The following is a 21,437-nucleotide window of genomic DNA, read 5'->3' as shown; positions in this document are numbered from 1 at the left end:
CAAATGGAAATCTGATGTTTCCCAGCACGACGACAGGCCGCACTCTCCTCCACATCTTTGCTGGGACGTGATGGGCTGCATGTCGCAGTCTGTCAATCCGAAGCTGCCCCTGGACAGCTCAAGTAGCAGTAGGACAGGAGCCGGACGGTCCTCTCCTCCGCTCCCTCCTACTTCTCCCCCAAGCCCAGCCAGACGCTGTGTTTACTCTCCTAATTACAGGGGAGGGGCCGGCTGACAGGCGAGCCATCACAGATTCCCCACAGGCCTGGGGCTGGGAACGCTACAAACACCCGCCGTTGTCTCCCAAATGTGACGGCAATGTCCAACTGTCACGGGGGAGCCTTCACTGGCAAAACCCAAGGGCCCAAAGAGAGATATTAAAGACATGAGAGGAATTGGCAGAGTTGGCACTGACAGGGGGTACGCTTGAGAAGTCGAAGTGGGGAGCTGGGGGCATCGCCAAAGTGTCATTCAAAGCAAAGTGGGGTTTGGACAGGGCACAAATACTGACTTACACACACATACACTCACTACACACACACACACACACACACACACCATTGCTCTCGCTCTTATCGAACTAAGGCGGGAGAGTTTACATGCACCAGACAACAAATCCAAGCAGTGGAGCCACTAAACCATATCATGAGGTATATTCATATGGGAATCTATTCCACTTTAGAACACTCTTCACTCTATCTGGACTCCTTCTGAGGTTTTAGGCTGAAAATGTGTGGTTTTGCAAACACAAATCACTCATTTTGTTAGAAAAGAGGCACAATCAACCCCTCCACATGAAGGTGTTTTGCTTGTGGCTTCTTTTGAGAAGTTAGATTTTGACGTTAGTGAAAAGTTCTCTATGGACTTTATATAAAAGTGTTTCCACTTTTATATAAAGTGCATGAATCACAAGTAGAGTGAAACCAGTTGTGGTTGGATATGCAGTTAACATATACTAAAAACTGACTTTTTAGGTAATTAAAAAAAGAACTGATTTACTGATTAAGGGTCTTTTAAATGGAGTGAAGGAATAGGTTTATTTTTTTATAATTTTCATTTAATCAAAGTATTTTAATATGCCATAAAACTTGTTTGGAAGATATCTTTTAAATAGGGCTTTAGATTTGCATAGTACATAACACTTTGCAACAAGTACTAAATTATACTGTTTGCTGCAATAAAGTGTTTAGAAGTCATAATGGAAAAAAGAAAATCGTAAAGTAATCAGACTGTGGCTTTGATAAAATATACACTGAGGTTAATAAACTGTACCTACAGTGTGTGTGTGTGTGTGTGTGTGTGTGTGCATGTACACTAACCCTCCTCCCAGGGAGGCATAATCCACTAGAGGTTGAAATGCTCCAGTGCTGTTGGGGGTCTAAGAGAATCCCTCTGGAAGCTCGGTGGCTGACCCTATCACATATGCAGGTCAAATAAACAAAACAACATTGAGAGAAAGGTTAAAGCGGCAGTCTCTTCAGCAGTTCCCCCAACCGACGGCTCAGATCGGCCCGTTCCCTGCGGGAGAACACACACCTCAACCCCCGAGACGCAAGACAAGAAAACCATTTGATAAATCATGAATAGTCACAGTTGTGCGAGTGCTGTGACCATTTCTAAAATTTATTATGGGGATTACACACAAAATCACACAATGTAACATTTTCAAATGTGTTATGAATGCCTCCCAGAATCCAATTCAAATCCTAGGTTACCAAATAAGCCTGAACAAATCCCCCACATTGAGTTCTTCCTCCTTTGAAGACTCGAGAGGTCCGGTCTGCAGGGCAGGTTTTACCACGCCATGCAGACACCTCAGCTCACACAGGAGAAGGCTACTGATGGCGAGGTGAAGGCAGAGGGATGAGGAGAGCAGAGTAGAGCAACAGAAATGTCTTTATTTGCAAATTGATCTTTAATGAAGCACAATACATTGGATGACAAGAGAAATGTGACCAAAAATTAACTTAACATTTCAGTGATGACACAAAAACAAAACAGTTGGGAGAAGTTCTACAAAGAGCACATGTGATAGAAAAACCAGTGAGTGATGTTTCTTTGTGGAAAAATGATCCAGATCGTGTGACGCTCATTCAATCAGTGTCAACCTTGAGTTAGAAAGGTCTTCTCTCGCCTTATTCGTCCTTGTCGCCTTCCCACCGGTCTTGACTTTCCCTCCTTGTAGATGATCTCAGTGTATTTAATTGCATCTGTTTGTTGGCAAACTCCTGCGCAAACAAAACACAAACAATTATGGCTCTAATTAAAAGACACTTCATATTAATGGAAAAAACACACACATAGAGCCGGACCATTATGAAAGGACTACATTTGAATTTAAGGAGAAACGTGCAGGAGATAAACACACATCTTCCACAATCAGGGCTAAATTTGATTATAGAAGTGTAAAAACTAGACTGAAAACATATGTGTAATCATTTTAACTTGGATCCCAAACTACATTTGTCACACTGAGAAGAAGTGCAGAGACACAAATCCAAGAGTGCAGCCTGTTGAAAATGCCTCAGTGTCAGTAAACTCTTCCCAAACAGACACTGAATGGGGTTCTGGCCCTTTAATCCCTGGGGAGGAGACTGAATGTGTTGTGATGACCTCTGGGGTCAGTTACATGTTACATTACACAAAGGTTTAGCTCCTTTGTGATAAGGGAACGGTGCAGGGAAAGCCCTCTGTTTAGACATCTTTCTCACTATGCAGTGCACTGTTTTTTTTTTTGTTTGTTTTTTTTTTGCAAAGCAGCAGCAGCAGCAGCAATGTATCCATCAAACCTGCCAGGCTAATTAAAATACAGCTTGTGATTATCCTACTTCAGCTCATCTCTCTCTCTTTCTTCCTCTCTCTGTCACCCACACACTCACAGGCAAACACACAAAAATATCTATCTACAGTAATTACTGTCTGTATCAATGCTAAATAATGGATTTTAACCCCAGCTGTTTCATCGACTTGACTCTTCACTGTGCATGATCCTAAATACAAAGAATTCAAAATAAAGATGTTTAGAACTTAACTGCATTTGTAGAAGAATTTTGAAGTGAAAATAATATCTGGATGGATGGTGATGATTTAAAAGAATATTTGTCACACGGCTGAGATATTAACAATAAATTTGTGCATTTAATAAATAAAAGAAAAGAAAAAATAGACAAAGTTAACAGAAGTAATATTGGAGATAAAAGGCTGACTTAAATCTAATCAGCACTGACTGAGGTAAATTTAAATCCCAAGTGCAGAAGGAAAGGCTTTTCCTGACATTACAGATTATCAGCATTTCTATATGAATGCTTTATTGGATTTTGTTCCCTTTTTCTGTGTCTTTTTAAGCTCAGAATGAATTCCACCAACACATTCCTCATATGCAGCCATGCGAACATCCAACAAGGAGGGAAAGAGGCAGAGCAGAGAGAGGAAAGCTGCCTGGATGCTCAGAGGATGGATAAATCTGCTAAATATGGAGGATAATTTACAAACATCTGTGATTTATTTTTTGCTTAATTTTCCAATTCTATAGCGTTTTGTGATTTGTTTGTGCTGGTAAAAATTTAAAAGCATACATGCATTCGTTCTATAATGTGTTGATTATTTCCCTTCACGCCTGGATAAAGGCGCAGAGCGGGGAGAGAAGGGGACTGTCTGCCAGTAATTATCCAATCTTAAAATACGAATTTTCCTTTCAAGGCTATCAAACGAGGGGTCAAACAGGCAGGCCTGCGCGGTGTATTTGAAAGGATGTATGGCCACGCATTAACTGGCAGAAATCACAGGTTGGAGCAGGCCTGGTGAAATCCTCACCCTCAGGTTGAGAGCAGCAGAGGCGGAGATAAAAGCCGTCGTCGTCAATTAGCCGGGAGTCAGTGGGAGCGCTGCTCGCCAGAGGCGTTTAACTCCTTCTCCCTTTAAACGTCCTTTTAAGATACAAAGTCCCTGCGGAGGGCCTGGCTTTACACTTTAATAAATTATTTAGCAATTTAAACGGTGAGATCCAGCAGATAGCGGCATCACACGTCATAATTTTGCACGCAGCAGTTTGAAAGTCTCGGTTTCCATTTACCACGCAGCTGCTAAATATGAGCACACATTAAGAGCCTGGATTTATTTATTTATTAAGGCAGGTAAATTTGTTGTTTTCATGTCAGATTCAGACATAGGTTAGGCTCGGCCTCTAAGGGAGGACGTGAATGTAGAATATTATAAAGCAGCTGCATAACTTTGCGCTAAAATATGACGATTTTTTGCAGGGAGTCTAGTGCAGGAAACTAAACTATGTGATGCCATAAAGCAGAGAGTAGGACAAGAAAAAATCTACTACATAAAGCTTGATTCTTACTGTGTGTGAAGTTGCCCTTATATGATAAATTTAATATATGAGATGACACCACTTTCTCCAATATTATCGCTCAGGCAGCTCCTCGGTGAGTTATCAGGCTATTAAAAAAGATTAAAATAAAAACATACCTCACATGTGTCCTCCCCCAGACAAAGTTTTCCTCTGGTGCCATCACATCAGCTCGGCTCTGGGGGAAAAAATAACAAAAAAATAAATTAAAAAAAAAAAAATCCAGCTTTATGATCCACACAGCCGCATCTTCTGATCGAAATCTGTCAAAAGAGATGTGAGTGAGTTTGTAAAGTTGCCCCTCAGTGTGGCTGTGGATCAGGCAGCGAGGTTTTTCTGCGCTGAGTGCAGCTGTCAGCGCACCTTTGACTCTGGCCTTCTACTCAGAGAGGAGGCAAACGACGATTCCTAAAAGCCACGGTCTGTCTGTGTTTATAAATCTAAATCAATATTCAAATCTGGTGCAAGTGAGCGGGTGTGTCCGTGCAGAGCGCGCTGTGCGTGTGTGTGTGTGTGTGTGTGTGTGTGTGTGGGTAGGTGTTCCACAAAGCCTCTTAAGATGATACATTTACCAAGCCGTGACAAAAACCCTCGGCATATTATTTTGAGATGGGCACGCAGGTTCAAAATTCAAGTGACGTATGGGAGGCTTATTTGTCCCTTGCAGCCTGTTGGTCCTCCGCTAAATAAGAAATAACACCAATCCTGCACTAAAAAGCCAATATCAGGATATAAACACCAAAAATGATACTATTCTAATTATATATTGAGCATATTACTATTATTATCATCACTATAATTACAATTGTTTTATTACAAGCCACTTAATTCCAACAACAGAACACAAAAACTACAAAAAATGCACCATTTTCTGCATTCCATGTAACATAAAAGAAGCTTACCTTCATTTCAAGAAGTCTCTTATCTTCTTTCACATCTTCATTTCAGCTTTTCTCTTATTGTTATTATCCTGGATGTACAGTGCAGGTGCCTCTCAGTGCACCGGCTGCTCCACCTGGAAATCGTGCGTGTGGGTTTGGGTGCAGCTGGGCCTGTACGAGGCTGATGGCAGCAGACTGGCTGCCTGTGTGGTTGGGAGGACAGTTTTAAGGAAATAAGTCGCTCTAAATCCCCTTTTTTGCGACGCGCTGGAATGTGAGAGGACGGTGCAGCCTTCACATGGAGAGCTTTAGTCCCCCGGTTTTTTCCCCCTTTCTTCTCGCTTCTCACTGATTTATTTCTGCTTTTTTTTCTTTTTGACAGCACGATTTTCATATTGGGATACCTCCCGGAGTAATTTTTTATTTTTTTTGGTTTGTTTGTTTGGAATGTTTTGATATTTTCCTTGAACTTTTTTTAAAGAATTTAATTCGATGTATCCGATATTTTTTAAAGCATTTGGAGATGTGTTAAAATAAAAGATGAATGGGGGGGGGGGGTGTTAATTTTTTTATAAAGTGTGCCACTAATATACAGTACGTGCAATTATACTTCTACTAAACTCTTTATTTTCGGTTATATTCCCTTTGCACCAGCCTTTATATTAAAGATGTCTAATCCTCCACTGGATGAAAGCGATGTCTGATGTAAAATTGCAATAAAATAGAAATAAAGTGACTTTTCCTTGCTTTAAACTCCACTTCTCACCATCCACCGGCGCACCGTTCGTTTATTATCGGTGGTGTCTCTACGGTGGGATGGGGATGTTGTCAGTCGCCCTCTTGCTGCCATTGGCTGAGGACTGTGCGTCAAAAAAGTAGCTGGAGACATTTGTTTCCCTGGAAGAAAAAAGAAGAGAGAGAGAGAGAGAGAGAGAGAGAGAGAGAGAGAGAGAGAGAGAGAGAGAGAGAGAGAGAGAGAGAGAGAGAGAGAGAGAGAGAGAGAGAGAGAGAGAGAGAGAGAGAGAGAGAGAGAGAGAGAGAGAGAGAGAGAGAGAGAGAGAGAGAGAGAAAACCCTCCCCACCAGTGTGAGAGACAGAGACAGACCTCAGCTCGGTCCTGCGGCTCCTATTGGCTGGTACTTTGTACAAAATCTAACTCAAACCACTTCACTCACAACACACCGACAAATCCTAAAGGCGTACATGCAGCCTCCTCCATCACTCCGCCGCAGTCGCATCGCTCCAAAACCCCTGATGCAGGCGTTTAACTTTTATCTGCACTGCTGCTGTTGTCGTTCTGCTACTGAAGAAGGCTGCTTCTGCTGCTTGGCTCTGTGATATTTGATTTTCTCCGACAGGACGACGCTGATTTTGTGCTGAGTTTTTTTTTTTTTTAAATTATTTCTCCAGGAGGAAACCCAAGTAGACAAAGAACTTTCCACTCCTCAAAAGCAGGGTAAGTTCAACTTTCATTATTATTATTATTATTATTATTATTATTATTATTATTATTATTATTATTATTATTATTATTATTATTATTATTATTACACACTATTTCCAATAAAGTCCAAATTTGGAAGCCTGTCACACTTGAAATGAAATGAAACCCTATTTTCAAAGCTCAATACATAATTTTTTATATTTAAAAAGGTAAAAATATTTAATCTGTGCTCCTGTTGTTAAAATAAAACACACAAAGACACTCAAAGAGATGCCAGTATAAATGTTTGACTGGCAGCAAATTGCAAAAACAAGAAAAAACGCCTTAAATTAACTCGTTTTCTTATTGAAGCAGAAGACGTGTTTCTCCTCACTAAACCTGTTTAGATTACCAGAAATCTTTAGGACGTAAATGATGTAAATGCACACAAGAGCCTTCCGGTAATTGCAGATCAAACTGATGAAATTACATTCTGATAGTTTGTCCTAATGGACATGAAGACAGGCTCAAAGCTAAACGAGAGCTCTTCTGATATTGTGCGTAATTGCCTTTTTTTATAATTATATGATTCCTGGAGGTCATATTTTACCAATTTCACACTCTCACTGACTCCAGCAGCGCAGCGACGAGGGCGCACAGTCCATTTCCAGTAAGGGAAGTTTTACTCGTTAATAAAAAGCCATATTTTCTCACATTGCGGATTCCTCTTCGGTCTAAATAACCAGAGCAAATAATGCAACAAAAATGGAGAAGTGTGGAGCTGCTGGCTCTGGAAGATGCACCGAAAAGATGAACATTTAGGCCTGATGTCTTCAAACCTTCCGGGGCCTTTCCTCTCAAGCAGCTCTCGCCTGTCTCCAGAGATAAATTATTCATTAGACAATAAACCAACATGTCATATTTGATAGATTTTACACGTGTTGGAGGGTTCTAGTGGCAGATTGTATTTATGCGTCTAAAGTGGGTGTTTAGCTCGATCAAGCGAGCATTTATGAGAATTTCATTTCATTTCTGATTTTTTTTTTCACCTGCAAAGTCCTGATGGTTATCTACATCAGTTCTGACTAATATATGAACATATATATAATATGATTAGAATTCTCAAACGTGCAAGAACAATTTCTTTAACAGCAAACCGGATTTAATTTGCAGCCTGAAGCACTTTGGATTGTACTGACACCAAACTGCAGCTCCAGTTAGTTGCCACTTGGATTATCTCCTTAATTCATCAACAGGAGAGGAGGAAGAAGGGGAAAAAACATTTATCATAATTAATTGTTGGACTGGGTAATTATTATTGAGCGGCTGTGTGTGCAACTGGTTGACGGGTCTGTTTTAAGTGTGACAGATTGGGACGAGGGGGTTAAAACCGTTGGATATTGAAAAAAAAATGCAACTAATCAAGAGGCACAGTGGGGATAACGGGTGAGGGTCACTGAAGTTGAAGTGACAGCAACCACATTTACCAATCAACAGCACACAGCAAATTTATTTCTGTTTCAAGAGCTGCTACTTTTTAACGGAGGAGCATATGTCCTTTTTTTTACCGAATTAAAGCTTCAAATTATCTCCCTTTTAAAAAAAAAAAAATCTATACATTTTTCTCAATAAATTGCCCTAAAAATTATTAAAAATCTTTAATTTTTATTCAGGATTTCTTAAACAGGGCCAAACATTAATTTAGGTATTAAAGATGATTATTTATATTGACTGTTTGTACTTTATTGAATAAGATGGATTTGTACATTCACGTTTCTGTATCATCAGTTTTTCTTTTTAAACATCCGTTTGATTTTCTAATCACATGTACAGCTCAGACTTTTCAAACAAACAGATCCAAAGGAGAAAAAAAAGTTAAACTGATGTGAAATGGCTTCGGAGTTAGTCGATTGTATTTAATTATTTTTTCGGGCTTCATTTGAAAGAGGTGTATTTTCAGCCGGTTGCACTTTTAGGTTCCCACTTTTAATTTCACTCCAAACAAGAAGCAATGGCTTTAATTGAATTTTCAAGTGACTTGTTGCAATTATAACGAGCGTGTATTGTTTTGTGTTCGCGGGAGGGGTGAGGGGGTTGGAGAGACGAGGACAGCTGGAGATGTGGTTGGTGCTTTTTGAGGAGCGCCATGCGCTTTGGAGACAGGGCTTTTTTCGACACAGCGCCATGTAAACAGAGCTAATATCACTTCACAAGGAGGCACGTCTTCACCAACAGCTTCCTCTGCCTCTTCTTTGGAACAGGTTCCCGGTAGAAGACGGACCACACGGCGGACAGAGGACACCACGTACACCTCGGGAGCTCCATCAGTTTTCAAAATTTTCTCCAACTTCAGCCCTCAGACGAACATTAGCATGATGTCGTATCTAAAGCAACCACCTTACACAGTCAATGGACTCAGCTTAACTACTTCTGGAATGGATCTTTTACATCCGTCAGTGGGCTATCCAGGTGGGTTTAAACTTTTTTGAAAAATAAACAAGGTGTAATGACAGAGCACTGAAAGGGCTGAGGGCTACAATAATCATCAGTATGTTATAGTAGGCAAACAGTATCCGTTTCAAATTTTCTTGATCGCATAATGACGACTGAATTTTACTAGAAGCTGTTAAAAAAATTGAAGTTTGAAGTTATTATTGGAAAAATATTATTTGGTCAACCTGACAAATCAAGTAATGTACCCCATTTCTGGCGAATGCAGCTTGCAGTGAACACTAATCCTGAAGTCTCCTCTTGTGTGACTTTATTTTTAGACGTGGCTCCAGAAGAAATTTGCTTTGATTTCTGTTCAAAAACTGCATCAATTTTTTTGGCACGTTAGACTCAAAAACGTCAAGTGCAACAAATTGACACCGGCTTTTAAATCTCGAAGGACTCGTGCGTAATTACGCACACAAAATGAATGCATTCTGCTGGTTACAGATTTGCCTTTGATGACTTTTTAATTTATATATTTGTAGATTTATACATAATTAAAATATCCTCGTTGATTTACATTTCTCCTGTACTTGCAGCCACGCCACGGAAGCAGAGGCGAGAAAGGACTACTTTTACGCGCGCACAGCTCGACGTTTTGGAGGCGTTGTTCGCCAAAACTCGGTATCCGGACATATTCATGCGCGAAGAGGTGGCGCTGAAGATCAATCTACCTGAATCCCGAGTACAGGTGAGTTAAACAGAGCATGTCATGTATAAAAATAATCATTACGTATGTTAGCAATGGCAAAAAAAAATAATAGGGCCGTTGTATTATTTATTTGAGAAACATCAAAGTAAAAAAAAATAACTTTAGGTAATTTTTGCATACATCTGTTAGAATAAATAAGAATTGTGTAGATTTCCTAATTTGGAAAATAAACATATAGGTCTGGCTAATTTACAGGGATACATATTGAATAAACAGGTCGAATTATAATTGCTTTACATATGCTGCAAGCAACTCTCTGTGACTGACAGTAATATGGAAACTATAGTGTTTTATGGTCTTTAAATAACTGGAAAACTTTTGCCAAAGGGATGAGAAAATTCCACTTAATGGCAGATCCTTTATCAAAATTTTTGGTATAACAAAATAAGATGGATGAGTCCGCTGTATCCTAAAATTAGATTGTAAAAATCCTAAAAATCCCCTTGAGTTGGATTGAAATAAACATTTTTGTCAGTTTAAAAATATATTTACATTAAATGGGAAGTGCTGCTTGCAGTGGGAAAATATTTACCGATTTGTGCTCTATATTATTGCTGAGAAAAGGATAGTTTTGGTTACGCTACAATTAAGGGATTTCGTCAGTGACGTGTGCCAATATGCTCCTCTTTTAGGTCTGGTTTAAAAACCGGCGAGCGAAGTGTCGCCAGCAGCAGCAGCAGCAGCAGAACGGGGGCCAGAACAAGGTGCGACCTGCCAAAAAGAAAAGTTCCCCAACCAGAGAAGTGAGCTCGGAGAGCGGGGCCAGCGGCCAGTTCACGCCCCCCACCAGCACCACCACAGTCCCCGCCATCTCCACCAGCACCGCCCCAGTGTCCATCTGGAGTCCGGCGTCCATCTCTCCTCTCTCAGACCCCCTATCTACCTCCTCCTCCTGCATGCAGAGGTCCTACCCCATGACCTACACCCAGGCCTCGGGCTACAGCCAGGGCTACGCCGGGTCGACCTCCTACTTCGGGGGTATGGACTGCGGCTCTTACCTCACTCCCATGCACCACCAGTTGTCAGGCCCGGGCTCGACTCTCAGCCCGATGAGCACAAACGCGGTCACAAGCCATCTGAACCAGTCCCCGGCGTCCCTCTCCACCCAGGGCTACGGGACGTCCGGCCTGGGCTTCAACTCCACAGCAGACTGCTTGGATTATAAGGACCAAGCGGCGTCGTGGAAGCTGAACTTCAATGCCGATTGCTTGGATTATAAGGATCAAACATCCTCGTGGAAATTCCAGGTCCTGTGAACAGAGCAATCAGCTGTCAAAAAAAGTGCACAAACAGTGACGATCACACGAGACGCAGCGCTGCCATCCCTCAATAAAACACATCGGACTGGTTAAAATGTGAGCCCGACACGGCGAGGCAGGGCTCTCAGAGGCCTCGAGTTTTTTTGGCATGATGGTCTTTGGTCCTTCTAGAGGAGAGGTTTTAATTTATTTTAGCACTGGCAAAGAGATTCTTTCCCGTTTATTCACAGGTTGTAGCCCTTCATCCATGTCTGTCAGTGTGTGCCTCTATACGTAAAAAACACCTGTTGAGGACAACACAGAGTGGACTCCGAAAGAAAAGTAGCTACACCCACAGCCACGGAACTAAAAAGTCACGAACAAAACTCAAGTTAATTCTGCCGGTGAAGTGCTCGGGATGGACAGACCTCCTTAAAGCTTCTTACACAACTTTGCCGGCCTGCTGGCAGAGAGACATGAGGATGGCGTGTGGACATGGATGCACTACTTTATTTAAGAAAAAAAAGTGTTTATAAGGAATCGATATGTAGTTTCTAAGAGACAATCAGTGTGCGTCTTATATAAATGGTACATATGTGTTTTTTTTATCTGTGCTAGCCTTCGAAACTGTGATCTGTTGTATTGTATGCAATTTGTGAGCCCCCCTCGCATCAGACTCTCTGCTGTGATTTTAATAGATTTCTAACTTTTTTCGAAACAACGAAAGATGCTAATGGTTAAAATTTGCCGCATCACAAACAGAGACGAGACTTTCCAAGCACATGCTGGTAGTAATAATCAAGGGTTAGCCATACTGGAAAAGACTCTCGGCTGCTTGAGAGCTCTGCATATGCTCCCCCCTCCATTGATCTCAACACACGGTGATTGTGGATCCTTTACTGGCTCCAAAGATGGTGTGACCTCACCGCTGAAAAGACATGAATAAAGGTCCTGTGAGCTTACTCTTTCATCAAGAAACGGTCTGTGTGTGCGTGCGTGTGTGTGTGTGTTGGAGGGAGGAAATTAACAAAGAAAACGGCTCTTTTGCACCGTGCGTAAAACCAACTGTGCGTAATTTTGCGAAATGGGTTGCAGGGATTTCTTCATTTGGCATCAGGTGTTAAAAAATGCGGTTGTAGCAAAAATAATTAGGTCACTTTAAAAAAAAAAAGCTGGGTTTAGGGTGGTGGTGTGGGGGCGTGTTGGGGTTAAGGGGGAAAAATCCACAGTTTCGCATTAATGAGGCCAATAATTGCCGCCTAAGTGAGTAATAATTATACTTGTCAATAGCGAGTAAACTCCCCGTTTTCATGCATAATTAGTTCTTCCAACACATCTATAAATACCACATATATTCACATGGATTTAAGTGAAATTGCTCGTATCTGTTGCCTTGTGATTTTTAGTCATTCAGCGTTCATTTGGTGATAAACAAAATCTTCTCTTTAAACAAAAAAAAGAAGAAGGAATTAACGCCCTATATTGTTGCTTTTCTTGGGTTCCGGTTGTGCAATCCTAACAGTGAAAGAGAGTGTGGGGTTTGAGAAAGCAGTTTCTTTCTTTCTTTCTTTTTTAAATCCTGGACTCCAAGAGATGTTAATCCCAATATTTAACCGGCGGGGGTTTCTCTGGGGCGCAGGGCAGCAGTGGTCCCATTCAAAGCCCCACGGCATGGGTTTACATGTCTGATCCCCAAATGAGCGCTCTAATATGGAGCCTAATATTTCATGTAACTACAAAAACACAAACGCGCATTGATGTTTCATTAATTTACCAAGAAACCGCACTAATTTGCTAAAATTACGCAGACTGGCAACACATCGGAAGGAGATGCAGCAAGGAAATAAATCTAAAGAGGAAGAAATGAACAAAATCACATCACTGTTGAGCATCTTTTTTTTGTTTTGGTTTGGGTTTTTTTGCTTGTGGCAAGTCAAGGAATAAAACTGCAAAAGCCTGCCACTAAAAGCTACAAATTTACGCAACACTGTGCGCAAAAAGCACCTCATAATTCTCCTGTAAAATGTGGATGACCTAAAAATGTGCTTGTATCTGCTGCGTAAGGTCACCGGGTTTATATACATCTATCAGCCCTCTAAAAAGATTTATCTTTGCTTTGCTCCACTCACAGGAGAGGTGATGGCTTTTAAAAAATAAATTTAGGGAGTCAAGAGGTCGAGGCTGCTCTAAAAAGAGGATACGATTTTCTTTTTTATTTACTTTTGTTGCTCCAACGTTATTCTCAAGTTGACGACAATAAAGTCAGAGCGGGTATGGGATCTGTAATGAGTCGACATGGCTCTGCAGTGGGCTAATTGTTAGAAGTCCAACATTCAATTAGCATCCTTGACATTGCCAATAATCTCTCTTTCATTGGAGTCTCCGCTAAAGGAGCGCACTAATTAAAAGCGTTGCTTGAAATAATCGAAGCCTTCAAGAGAAGAGTGACTTTGATTCCACTCCTGCGTGGTCAGAAAATAGGTGGGTGTGTGTCTTAATTATACAACAACCCGTATAACTTATTCAAGGGTACTAAAAGCAGCTTATTTCCACACTCTCACTGGCGGATGTTCTTTTTCATTTATCACGCAGGCCGTTTTTTGGCGCTATAATATGCACCAATCACTTATAATGTCGTGCAATGCAACGCCAAGTTTTTGCAACATACATAGTCTACACACCGTTATGGCCATAAACAATGAAACAATTGAACTTGGAAACAATAGCTTAGGCTTCCTGAATATTCATGAGAAGCGTCTATTCTCAGACTGCTGAAGAAAGAAAAAAAGAAGTGTTTCAGACTGCAGGGTCACTTTCAAATGGCAGCTGAAGAAACACTTTTATTTCTAGGAGACATGAGAGAAATGCAGCATGCAGCAGCAGTAAGCGATTCAGATGAGAAGTAGGACGGGCATCAGCTTGATTCTAGACTTTTATCATGTGTATCTGAACAAATGCGCCTGATTAGGAGACATCAGTCATTCTTGAAAATGGAACTCAATCCCAAAACCTCGAAGAAATTAACCAGGGAAAGAGACACAAACTGTATCACTAAAATCTGGTTATGAAAATGGCAATCACAATAAAGAAACACCGGGGTGATTTAAATGCATATAACAGAGAATGCTTTAAATTTGCAGTCCACTTATTGGAGTCTAATCGATTCTCACTGATACATCCAATATCAGCTGCAGCACAAAAGCTGCGCCCTGCTTGTTATTGTAACCTTGGAGCCTTCAAAGTGCACAAGTCATGAGGAGGATTAAGCGTCCGGCCTCCACAATACTTCATAAATACAATGAGTTTTTAATCAAGACCAAAGCAGTGCTGAGGAGCATATGGGACCAACAGACGCTGCATTAATCCCTCTTGGTTTTTTGTCTAACAGCGGGCTGCGCAGCGCCTCTTGTCCCCTGGTCTGGCTGCTGTCCGGCTCCAACCACCACCAGTCCTCCTCTGCAAAGCATCGGCCTGCGGAAAGTTCAGGCCGCAACGGCTGCAGGAAGAACTGGGGGGGAGATTACACGCCGAGGCTGTGGTCTGATCAGCAGTTATGACCAGTAGATGAGAGTAAGTGATCTTAAAATATCACGAAGGACATCAGTTTTTATCACAGTTATGTATGACGGCATGGAGATTTTTACTGCAAAAGTCTTCAGGTGATTTTCCCCCTAAAATCAGTCAAACTATAAATCGTTTGAGTTATTTAAATAAAAAGAAAAGCCCCAAAAATATTTTATCACTGAGGAAATCTGATTGTAAAAACAGACATTGAATGTGGGGCAGTTTGTTAGAATTATAAAAAAAAATAAATAAAAAAAATGTATGGCTCTCAATTTAAAAAATCATTTAGAATCAAATTACCACATTGTTTTTAAATCTTACAACTTGTTTCATGGTAGCATGCTTGATTAATATAGTATATGCATGTGCATTTATGGCTAAACAATGTAATGAATTTAAAAAAAAAATAAATAAATCAATAATATGATGATGTGTAAATTGTGCCAACAACTGATAAAAAAACAAAAATAAATATTTTAAGCTAATCCAGCGGTATCCCCTTCAAAGTGCTTATCCAGGCTTAGTCAACATTTTCTGAAATTATTTAAGTTTGTGACATCATCAATGAATTTGATAATCTTGTCGAAGATTAAATTAAAAGGGTTTTTTGTATAGCCTACATAATAACAGATTTAGATGTTTTAAAAAATGAAGTCTAAAGAGATTTGAAGTAAGCGCAGTAAAAAGCATGTTATTTTAATTTCTCAGACTGCTCACACAAATCCACGGATTTACGGAGATCCAAAACTGATAATGATACTAGCAGCTTGACTAGCTGGAGGTCTGAAAAACGCAAAGGGCCACACATCCTTTCTGCAGCAGCAAGTAACGCACAACCTATAAGATAACCTGAAAAACGCTCTGAATACCTTGTTATTATCCTTCTCGGCCTGCAGCATCTATAACGTCCAGTGACAAAACACACGCATGTGAGGAGACATTTTCATCCTGTGGCAACTGTAGGGACTTAAAAAAATATTTTTCAACAGGGTCCTTTGCCCACATAAGTGCTCTTTAAAAACTGTCTCACCAAATATGTCCAAACATTTGGCTTATGATGTTCATAAGCCCCACAGGACACAGAGGGCTTATCAGTTCATTAGCCACTTGATGGCCTATTTCAAGTAATAGTAGGTGGGAGGAGGGCGATGGATGAGGATACAACCATCCATTACTGAGGCATATTTTGTTAAGCTATTCAGAGATGAAGAAAAAAAAAACCCTGAAACCCATAAGAAGATTACCAGACCTCAGCATATGTTTAAAAAAAAAAAAAAACCACATTATTACTATGCTTATGGGTCGAGTTAATACCTAGTTAGTTAAAGCTCACCTAGTTAAGACTGGACAGATGCTGTCCATTTGAAGGGAATTTTGTGCAACAATTTATGCTTTTTTGCATCCTGAATTGGACGAAGCATTCAGTGCAAATAAACACATTAAATACAAAAATAATTTGACATTTTCCAATTATTGAAACTCTTCTTGGTGTAAAAATTCAGTGGTAATGTGTTTTTCCAGCCATTTCTAAAAATCTCTCTAAAAGAGAAATGGTGATTTTTTTTAGTGGATTATGAATCATGCTGATGGTGAAGTTTCACACGCAGCAGAGTGATAAAAAAGTAAAGTGCTGAAATATTTAATCACCTCTAAGTGATGACTAACAGTCATTAATACAGCTCCAGCCCAAAAGGTCACACATTCAATTTGGACGCTGAATATATGAAATGGAGGCACATTTAGCTTCAAGCAAAGGAGTTTTACATTTTTATATGGGTTGCTGTCATAAATACACATTTAGGAAAACATTTCAGCCATATGCAATAAGCGGTCAAAAGCGCAGTTGTATCGTATTAAATAAATATCTCTGCCTATTATTTCTGCAATAAAAATGTGTTGGGAGCTGCCAAAAGAAGAGTGTTGTCTGATCAGAATGTCTTCAAATATTTCACAGCCGTCTACAATGGATGGGGCTGTCATGAAGATTCCTTGAGAGCTGATATCATTGAAAAAAGGAAACAAGATATGAAGATTTTGATTTTTTTTAAGCTTCTGTGTAAAAAGTGAAAAATTATCCTTCTAGCTCAAAACATTTCTGCACATTTAGTCCATAAAAAGTGCAACATCAGGGTGTTTGGTCTGAGCTAAACAACTGATGGACGTAACCTGCTGTAAAACCCACTTAAAGACCCACTGAGTGCAGCTAAATGGAGGATTTGAGTCAGGAATAATATAGAATATAATAACTTCAGTAGCCGTGTTTAACAACATTTGCATAGGAAGCTTATTCTCCTCTGTTTTAATACTTTGTTTCGATGGAAATTGTGGGAAGTAGCAGGAAAAAAACTGACATTTGACATTACATGCAAGCCATGATCAAACCTAATAGTTAATGGCCTCAAACACACCTTTTGATCACAAATAGCTTACAAATTTAATGAATTCATGGTGAACGGAGCCAATTTTTCCTCCATTCTCCCAGTATTCTCACCACAGGCTACGCAGAATAGCACAAACAGAAAAAGTAGAGCAACAATATTATGTTCAATTTAATACCAGGCCCCATTAATTCAGCAACGTCAATTAATTATTTCATAAAAGGCGACGCTTCCTCTGAGAGTAATTCACCATCACTAGTAGCAGAATGCAACAGCAGTTCCTCCTTTTCTCTTCGGCACTCGTTTAGACCATGTAAGTGTATTTGGCTCCCCTGTTTCCACTAAGCCACATAATACAGTAGTTACCTGTGAAAAACCCACTTCTCTCCTCCTCAGCAGGCCGCCGAGCCCACGAGACTCCTCATTAGAACTATTAACACAGGTGCATGTGATGAGAGCTCCCTTTCTAACTCACACTATCGTTTAATCTCCTGCAAACATCGTTCTCTTGTGAGACAGGAGGCCTATAGGAAGAACCAAAAATTAATTAGCTGCATCCAACAGATTAGAGCGTGGAGACCCTCGTCCCCTTCCACCTCCTCAGATGGACAACAGTTAGTCAGACTACAGCGCAGAAACGGAGGAGAGGCAAATCAGCCCCACAGGCAGAATCTCCTCTTTGCTTATTTCAATATTTCATTGAGTGTTATACATCAATGAACTGTTTCAGGGTGTCATCGCACAAAAGCTAAGCCTTTTGAATTCATGGGCCGCAAGTGTATGCCTTCATCCAACGTGCCTCGAATACATGAAAGCAGCCGCCTCTGCTGCACACAAGTTCAAAACACATGCTTCAACTTCTAGAAACACCACATCCACATGCCTGAGCGTCCTTTCTAACACAGAATCTTAACTTTTCACTGGAGTTAAACTTCAACTGACTGAAGAAAGAACCGATTTTATCTCTTTGATTACAAACACGGTCAACAAATCTCAGACATGTTCAGGCCAATAATTCAGAAGGATAGAAACCCATTGAAAAGAAGCAGAATATGGAAACCGTGTCCCATATTCAGACTGTAAATTATACAATATGTAGATCACTATACTGTCTTAGAAGTTAGTATACAAGTAGTCAAGTCAACATATATATGACATGTTCAAAACAACATGATGACCCAAAGTGCTTTTCAAAAAAATGAGAAAAAAAGGTCCAAATGTACCAAATTTAAATATTAAGGTTAAAACATTACAGATACCCTAGAATACCCGACTTTACTAGAAAATAAGGAAATGCACAGATGTCAATCAAACGGACAACTTTGAAAAGCTACGGCTAAATTCAATAGAAAATGTAACAGAACTCTAAACTTACAGCTTCACAGGTAAGACTATCGGCATCTCCACACTAAACATTCACACTTGTAATAGCAAGAAAAACAGAGCTGCACTGTAATTAATGGTGGCTCCAGGGGGCATAGAACCCAGCCTTGGTAATGTTATTAATTAAAACTGTGCACATCCTGTTATGATGACCTAAAATGTCTGGTGTGACAAAGGTTTATACGAACACTTCACTTTTTACTACTGGAGCTCAGAGGATCTGGGATAATGATGATTTACCTCACGCATATGGCACTGTTCGCTCTGGCTATACTTATGTCAGACTTTGCAGAACTTATTCACATTTCATCTGAGGAAAAATGTGTGTGACTGCTAACATGAAAAACGACCAGGCCTTCAGTGTCTCTCATGCTGGTTCACTTGGACTCTAAGCCGTTGTTAACAGAATTCATAACGGTTCTGTTGGGAGGTGCACTATTTTGCACGTACTCCATCTATCCAGAGGTGAAGATCTCCTTTCCTGATAAACATTCATTTTAACATTTTAACACTTGGCTACAAATGAGATGAAAAGGCCGAAAACTGCAGTGAAATGCAGCTGAATATCAAAAGTAAGTGGTTCTAAACACAAGATAAGATGCAGCAGCTGTCTGCTTGGATCAAAATAGCGGCATATCCATAGTGCAAATATCTTCCATAGCAGGGAGTCTACTCATATCAAGGAGCAGCACAGTTCCTCTACTGAGCTGATTTGTGGCTCACCTCACAAAATCCTCAGAATTCCTCATCTGATAGCTCAGAGATGCTTCACTTGTGTTATTGTTTAATTAGAATATCTCAGAAAACTCAAGTTTCAATCAACACATTAATGAGATGCTGTCGAGGCTTCATGCTGTGAGAAAGTGAATAAATCGTGACTTAATATCTCACATAATAACACAGCACCAATGATTATCTGGCTTGAGAACAGAGCCAGAGAAACACAGCAACAGTTGCCTGTTGAAGACGTGATGCTCCGGGGCCTGAGAGCCAATATGGCTGACGACACACAAAACTGCTTCTCATAATGTAGCCCAAAAGCTTAACATGGGCTTAAGGGTTAAGAATATCTTCCGGGGATAGTCAAATCTCTCTCTTTCTTCTTATACAGCTAATTTGACAGTTTTCAAAATCCCTCTCTGATCAGTTTTACCTCTCCTAATCCCCTCACTCTGTCCCCCCTCCACCTGTTAGTCTGGGGTTTACATGCGTGCCTCCCTCTCTCCTGAGAGCATATGGAGCAGTGGCTGACCCAGGGAGTCGTTGAGTGTTGGGGGGAGACAGATGCAGCCTCCTCTCTCCCCTCCCCCTCCTCCCCCTCCTCGCCACCACCAGCCCTTCCCTCCTATCCACCTGTTTGGGTCCCAGACCAGGGGGATGAGTGGCTGTGCGCGTGCCACACCAGCGGCTTGGCCACTGCTTTGTTATCCAACCCAAGACAAAAGGGTATTTAGGGAGGCCGGCTGCCTGCCCGAGGGGAACACAATGCCATGAGGCTGGCAGGCCGGTGGACCCGGGGCCGGCGATCACGTGCCCGCTTTATGTGAGTGAGCATCAGGGGGCATCTGTTGTGTGTGTGTGTGTGTGTGTGTGTGTGCATGTGTCTAACCTGAGGTATTATGCCAGACGAGGGGGCAAACAGACAAAGAGTGTGATGTGTGTGTGTGTGTGTGTGTGTGTGTGTGTGTGAGAGGTGGAGGGAGGGCACTTAAAAACAATTGCATCTATTATAATTAAATGAGGTCTACACTTGAATACACTAAGTAATACCAGGTCAACTTCTGCTGCTAATGAAATCTAATATATTCCATTAATATATGCTCTTCATTCATTGTTTTAACATGCAGGAAAGATGCTATTTTATGAATTTTATTAGTAGTGTTCAAAATTTCTTAGCTTAGCCTTCTAGTGAACAACCATGTATTTAGGACTAAATGTGTCTCAGTACTAATAAAGGTTATAAAAAACCCTTTCAGAACTCCACAGATGAAAATTCAACATCATATGGGTTGGTCTCTAGCCAGCTGATAACTAATTTAAAAATGCAGGTCAACAAATTAATTGATCTTCCAATTAAGTTTTAACAATCTTTTATTATTGTATTGCATTTTCAAATATAGTATAGTAGTTTATATATATATATATATATATATATATATATATATATATATATATATATACATTACCTCAATATATGTGTCTTTTGTGGTATTAGGTGATCAACAAAGTACTCTATCCACATGCCAAGTTGATCACCTACTTTTTTGCTAACAAACTACACTGGGTTTCATATTCTACTCCATATTCTGGCAAAACTCCCACCCTGGGTCTGCACTTGTTCACCCGTATCACTTCACAGATCAATAAAATTCATCAGTCCAAACACACGATGGTTAGTCGCTACCAGCGGACGCTCAGTTCCCCAGTGACTGTGCTGCTCTGTGTTTTTATGAAGTTGAGTGGAGAACAACGCTTTGACACGACAGAAGTATTGGGGTCAGGTCAGCAAGGTCGGGTCAAGTCGAGCCGGTCCCGGCTGTGAGGATCTTGACCTCTGGGGTCAGCAGGGAAAAATGAAGTAACATAACAGACAATTCAAACTGTGACGAGGCGCAAAGACAGTGGCTGGTGGTCTTTAACAACCTAGTTATATTGAGCTTCAGTTGTGAGAAGCCAAACAACAAGATTTGAACTGTCAAGTCGATGATCGTGACTCTATGTGTGATAATTGATTACAAAAGAACAAAACGCATGCTCCATTTCTCAAATGTGAATTCAAATCACCTCATCAAGCTTTTTCATCCTCTTTACAATGCGGACAACACAAGTCCTGAACTCCATGTAATGGGCTGATGTTTCTGTGTTTAAAAAAGCTTTTCCTTTAAAGACTGATGGTGTACAAATTATAAGGAAGGTGCTTAAGTTCGTACTCGTGTTTAACAATCTGCAGAAGGGTTTTATAATATAGCAGATGTACCATGATGTGTATTGGTTCACGATTTCTGAAA

At 40.5% G+C, this 21,437-nt stretch overlaps 1 protein-coding gene and 1 long non-coding RNA gene across 2 annotated transcripts; one reads left to right on the top strand and one right to left on the bottom strand.

Annotated features, from left to right (window-relative positions):
* Positions 1-1,878: 1,878 nt before the first annotated feature.
* Positions 1,879-6,214, bottom strand: LOC111584539 (uncharacterized). The gene is made up of 3 exons (XR_002747717.3): positions 5,260-6,214; positions 4,477-4,535; positions 1,879-2,228 (listed from the first exon to the last, which is right to left on the bottom strand). It is a non-coding gene; the product is annotated as an uncharacterized LOC111584539 (long non-coding RNA).
* A 137-nt stretch (positions 6,215-6,351) lies between these two features.
* Positions 6,352-12,066, top strand: otx2b (orthodenticle homeobox 2b). Its single transcript, XM_023293708.3, has 4 exons — positions 6,352-6,694; positions 8,923-9,130; positions 9,694-9,845; positions 10,499-12,066. Exons 2-4 carry the CDS (start codon positions 9,034-9,036, stop codon positions 11,120-11,122), a joined length of 873 nt encoding a protein of 290 aa, XP_023149476.1. The 5' UTR covers positions 6,352-6,694; positions 8,923-9,033; the 3' UTR covers positions 11,123-12,066.
* The last annotated feature ends 9,371 nt before the right edge of the window (positions 12,067-21,437 follow it).

Source organism: Amphiprion ocellaris, chromosome 20, assembly GCF_022539595.1.
Source record: "Amphiprion ocellaris isolate individual 3 ecotype Okinawa chromosome 20, ASM2253959v1, whole genome shotgun sequence".
NCBI classification, from domain to species: domain Eukaryota; kingdom Metazoa; phylum Chordata; class Actinopteri; family Pomacentridae; genus Amphiprion; species Amphiprion ocellaris.
This window is presented reverse-complemented; position numbering and strand designations above follow the sequence as displayed.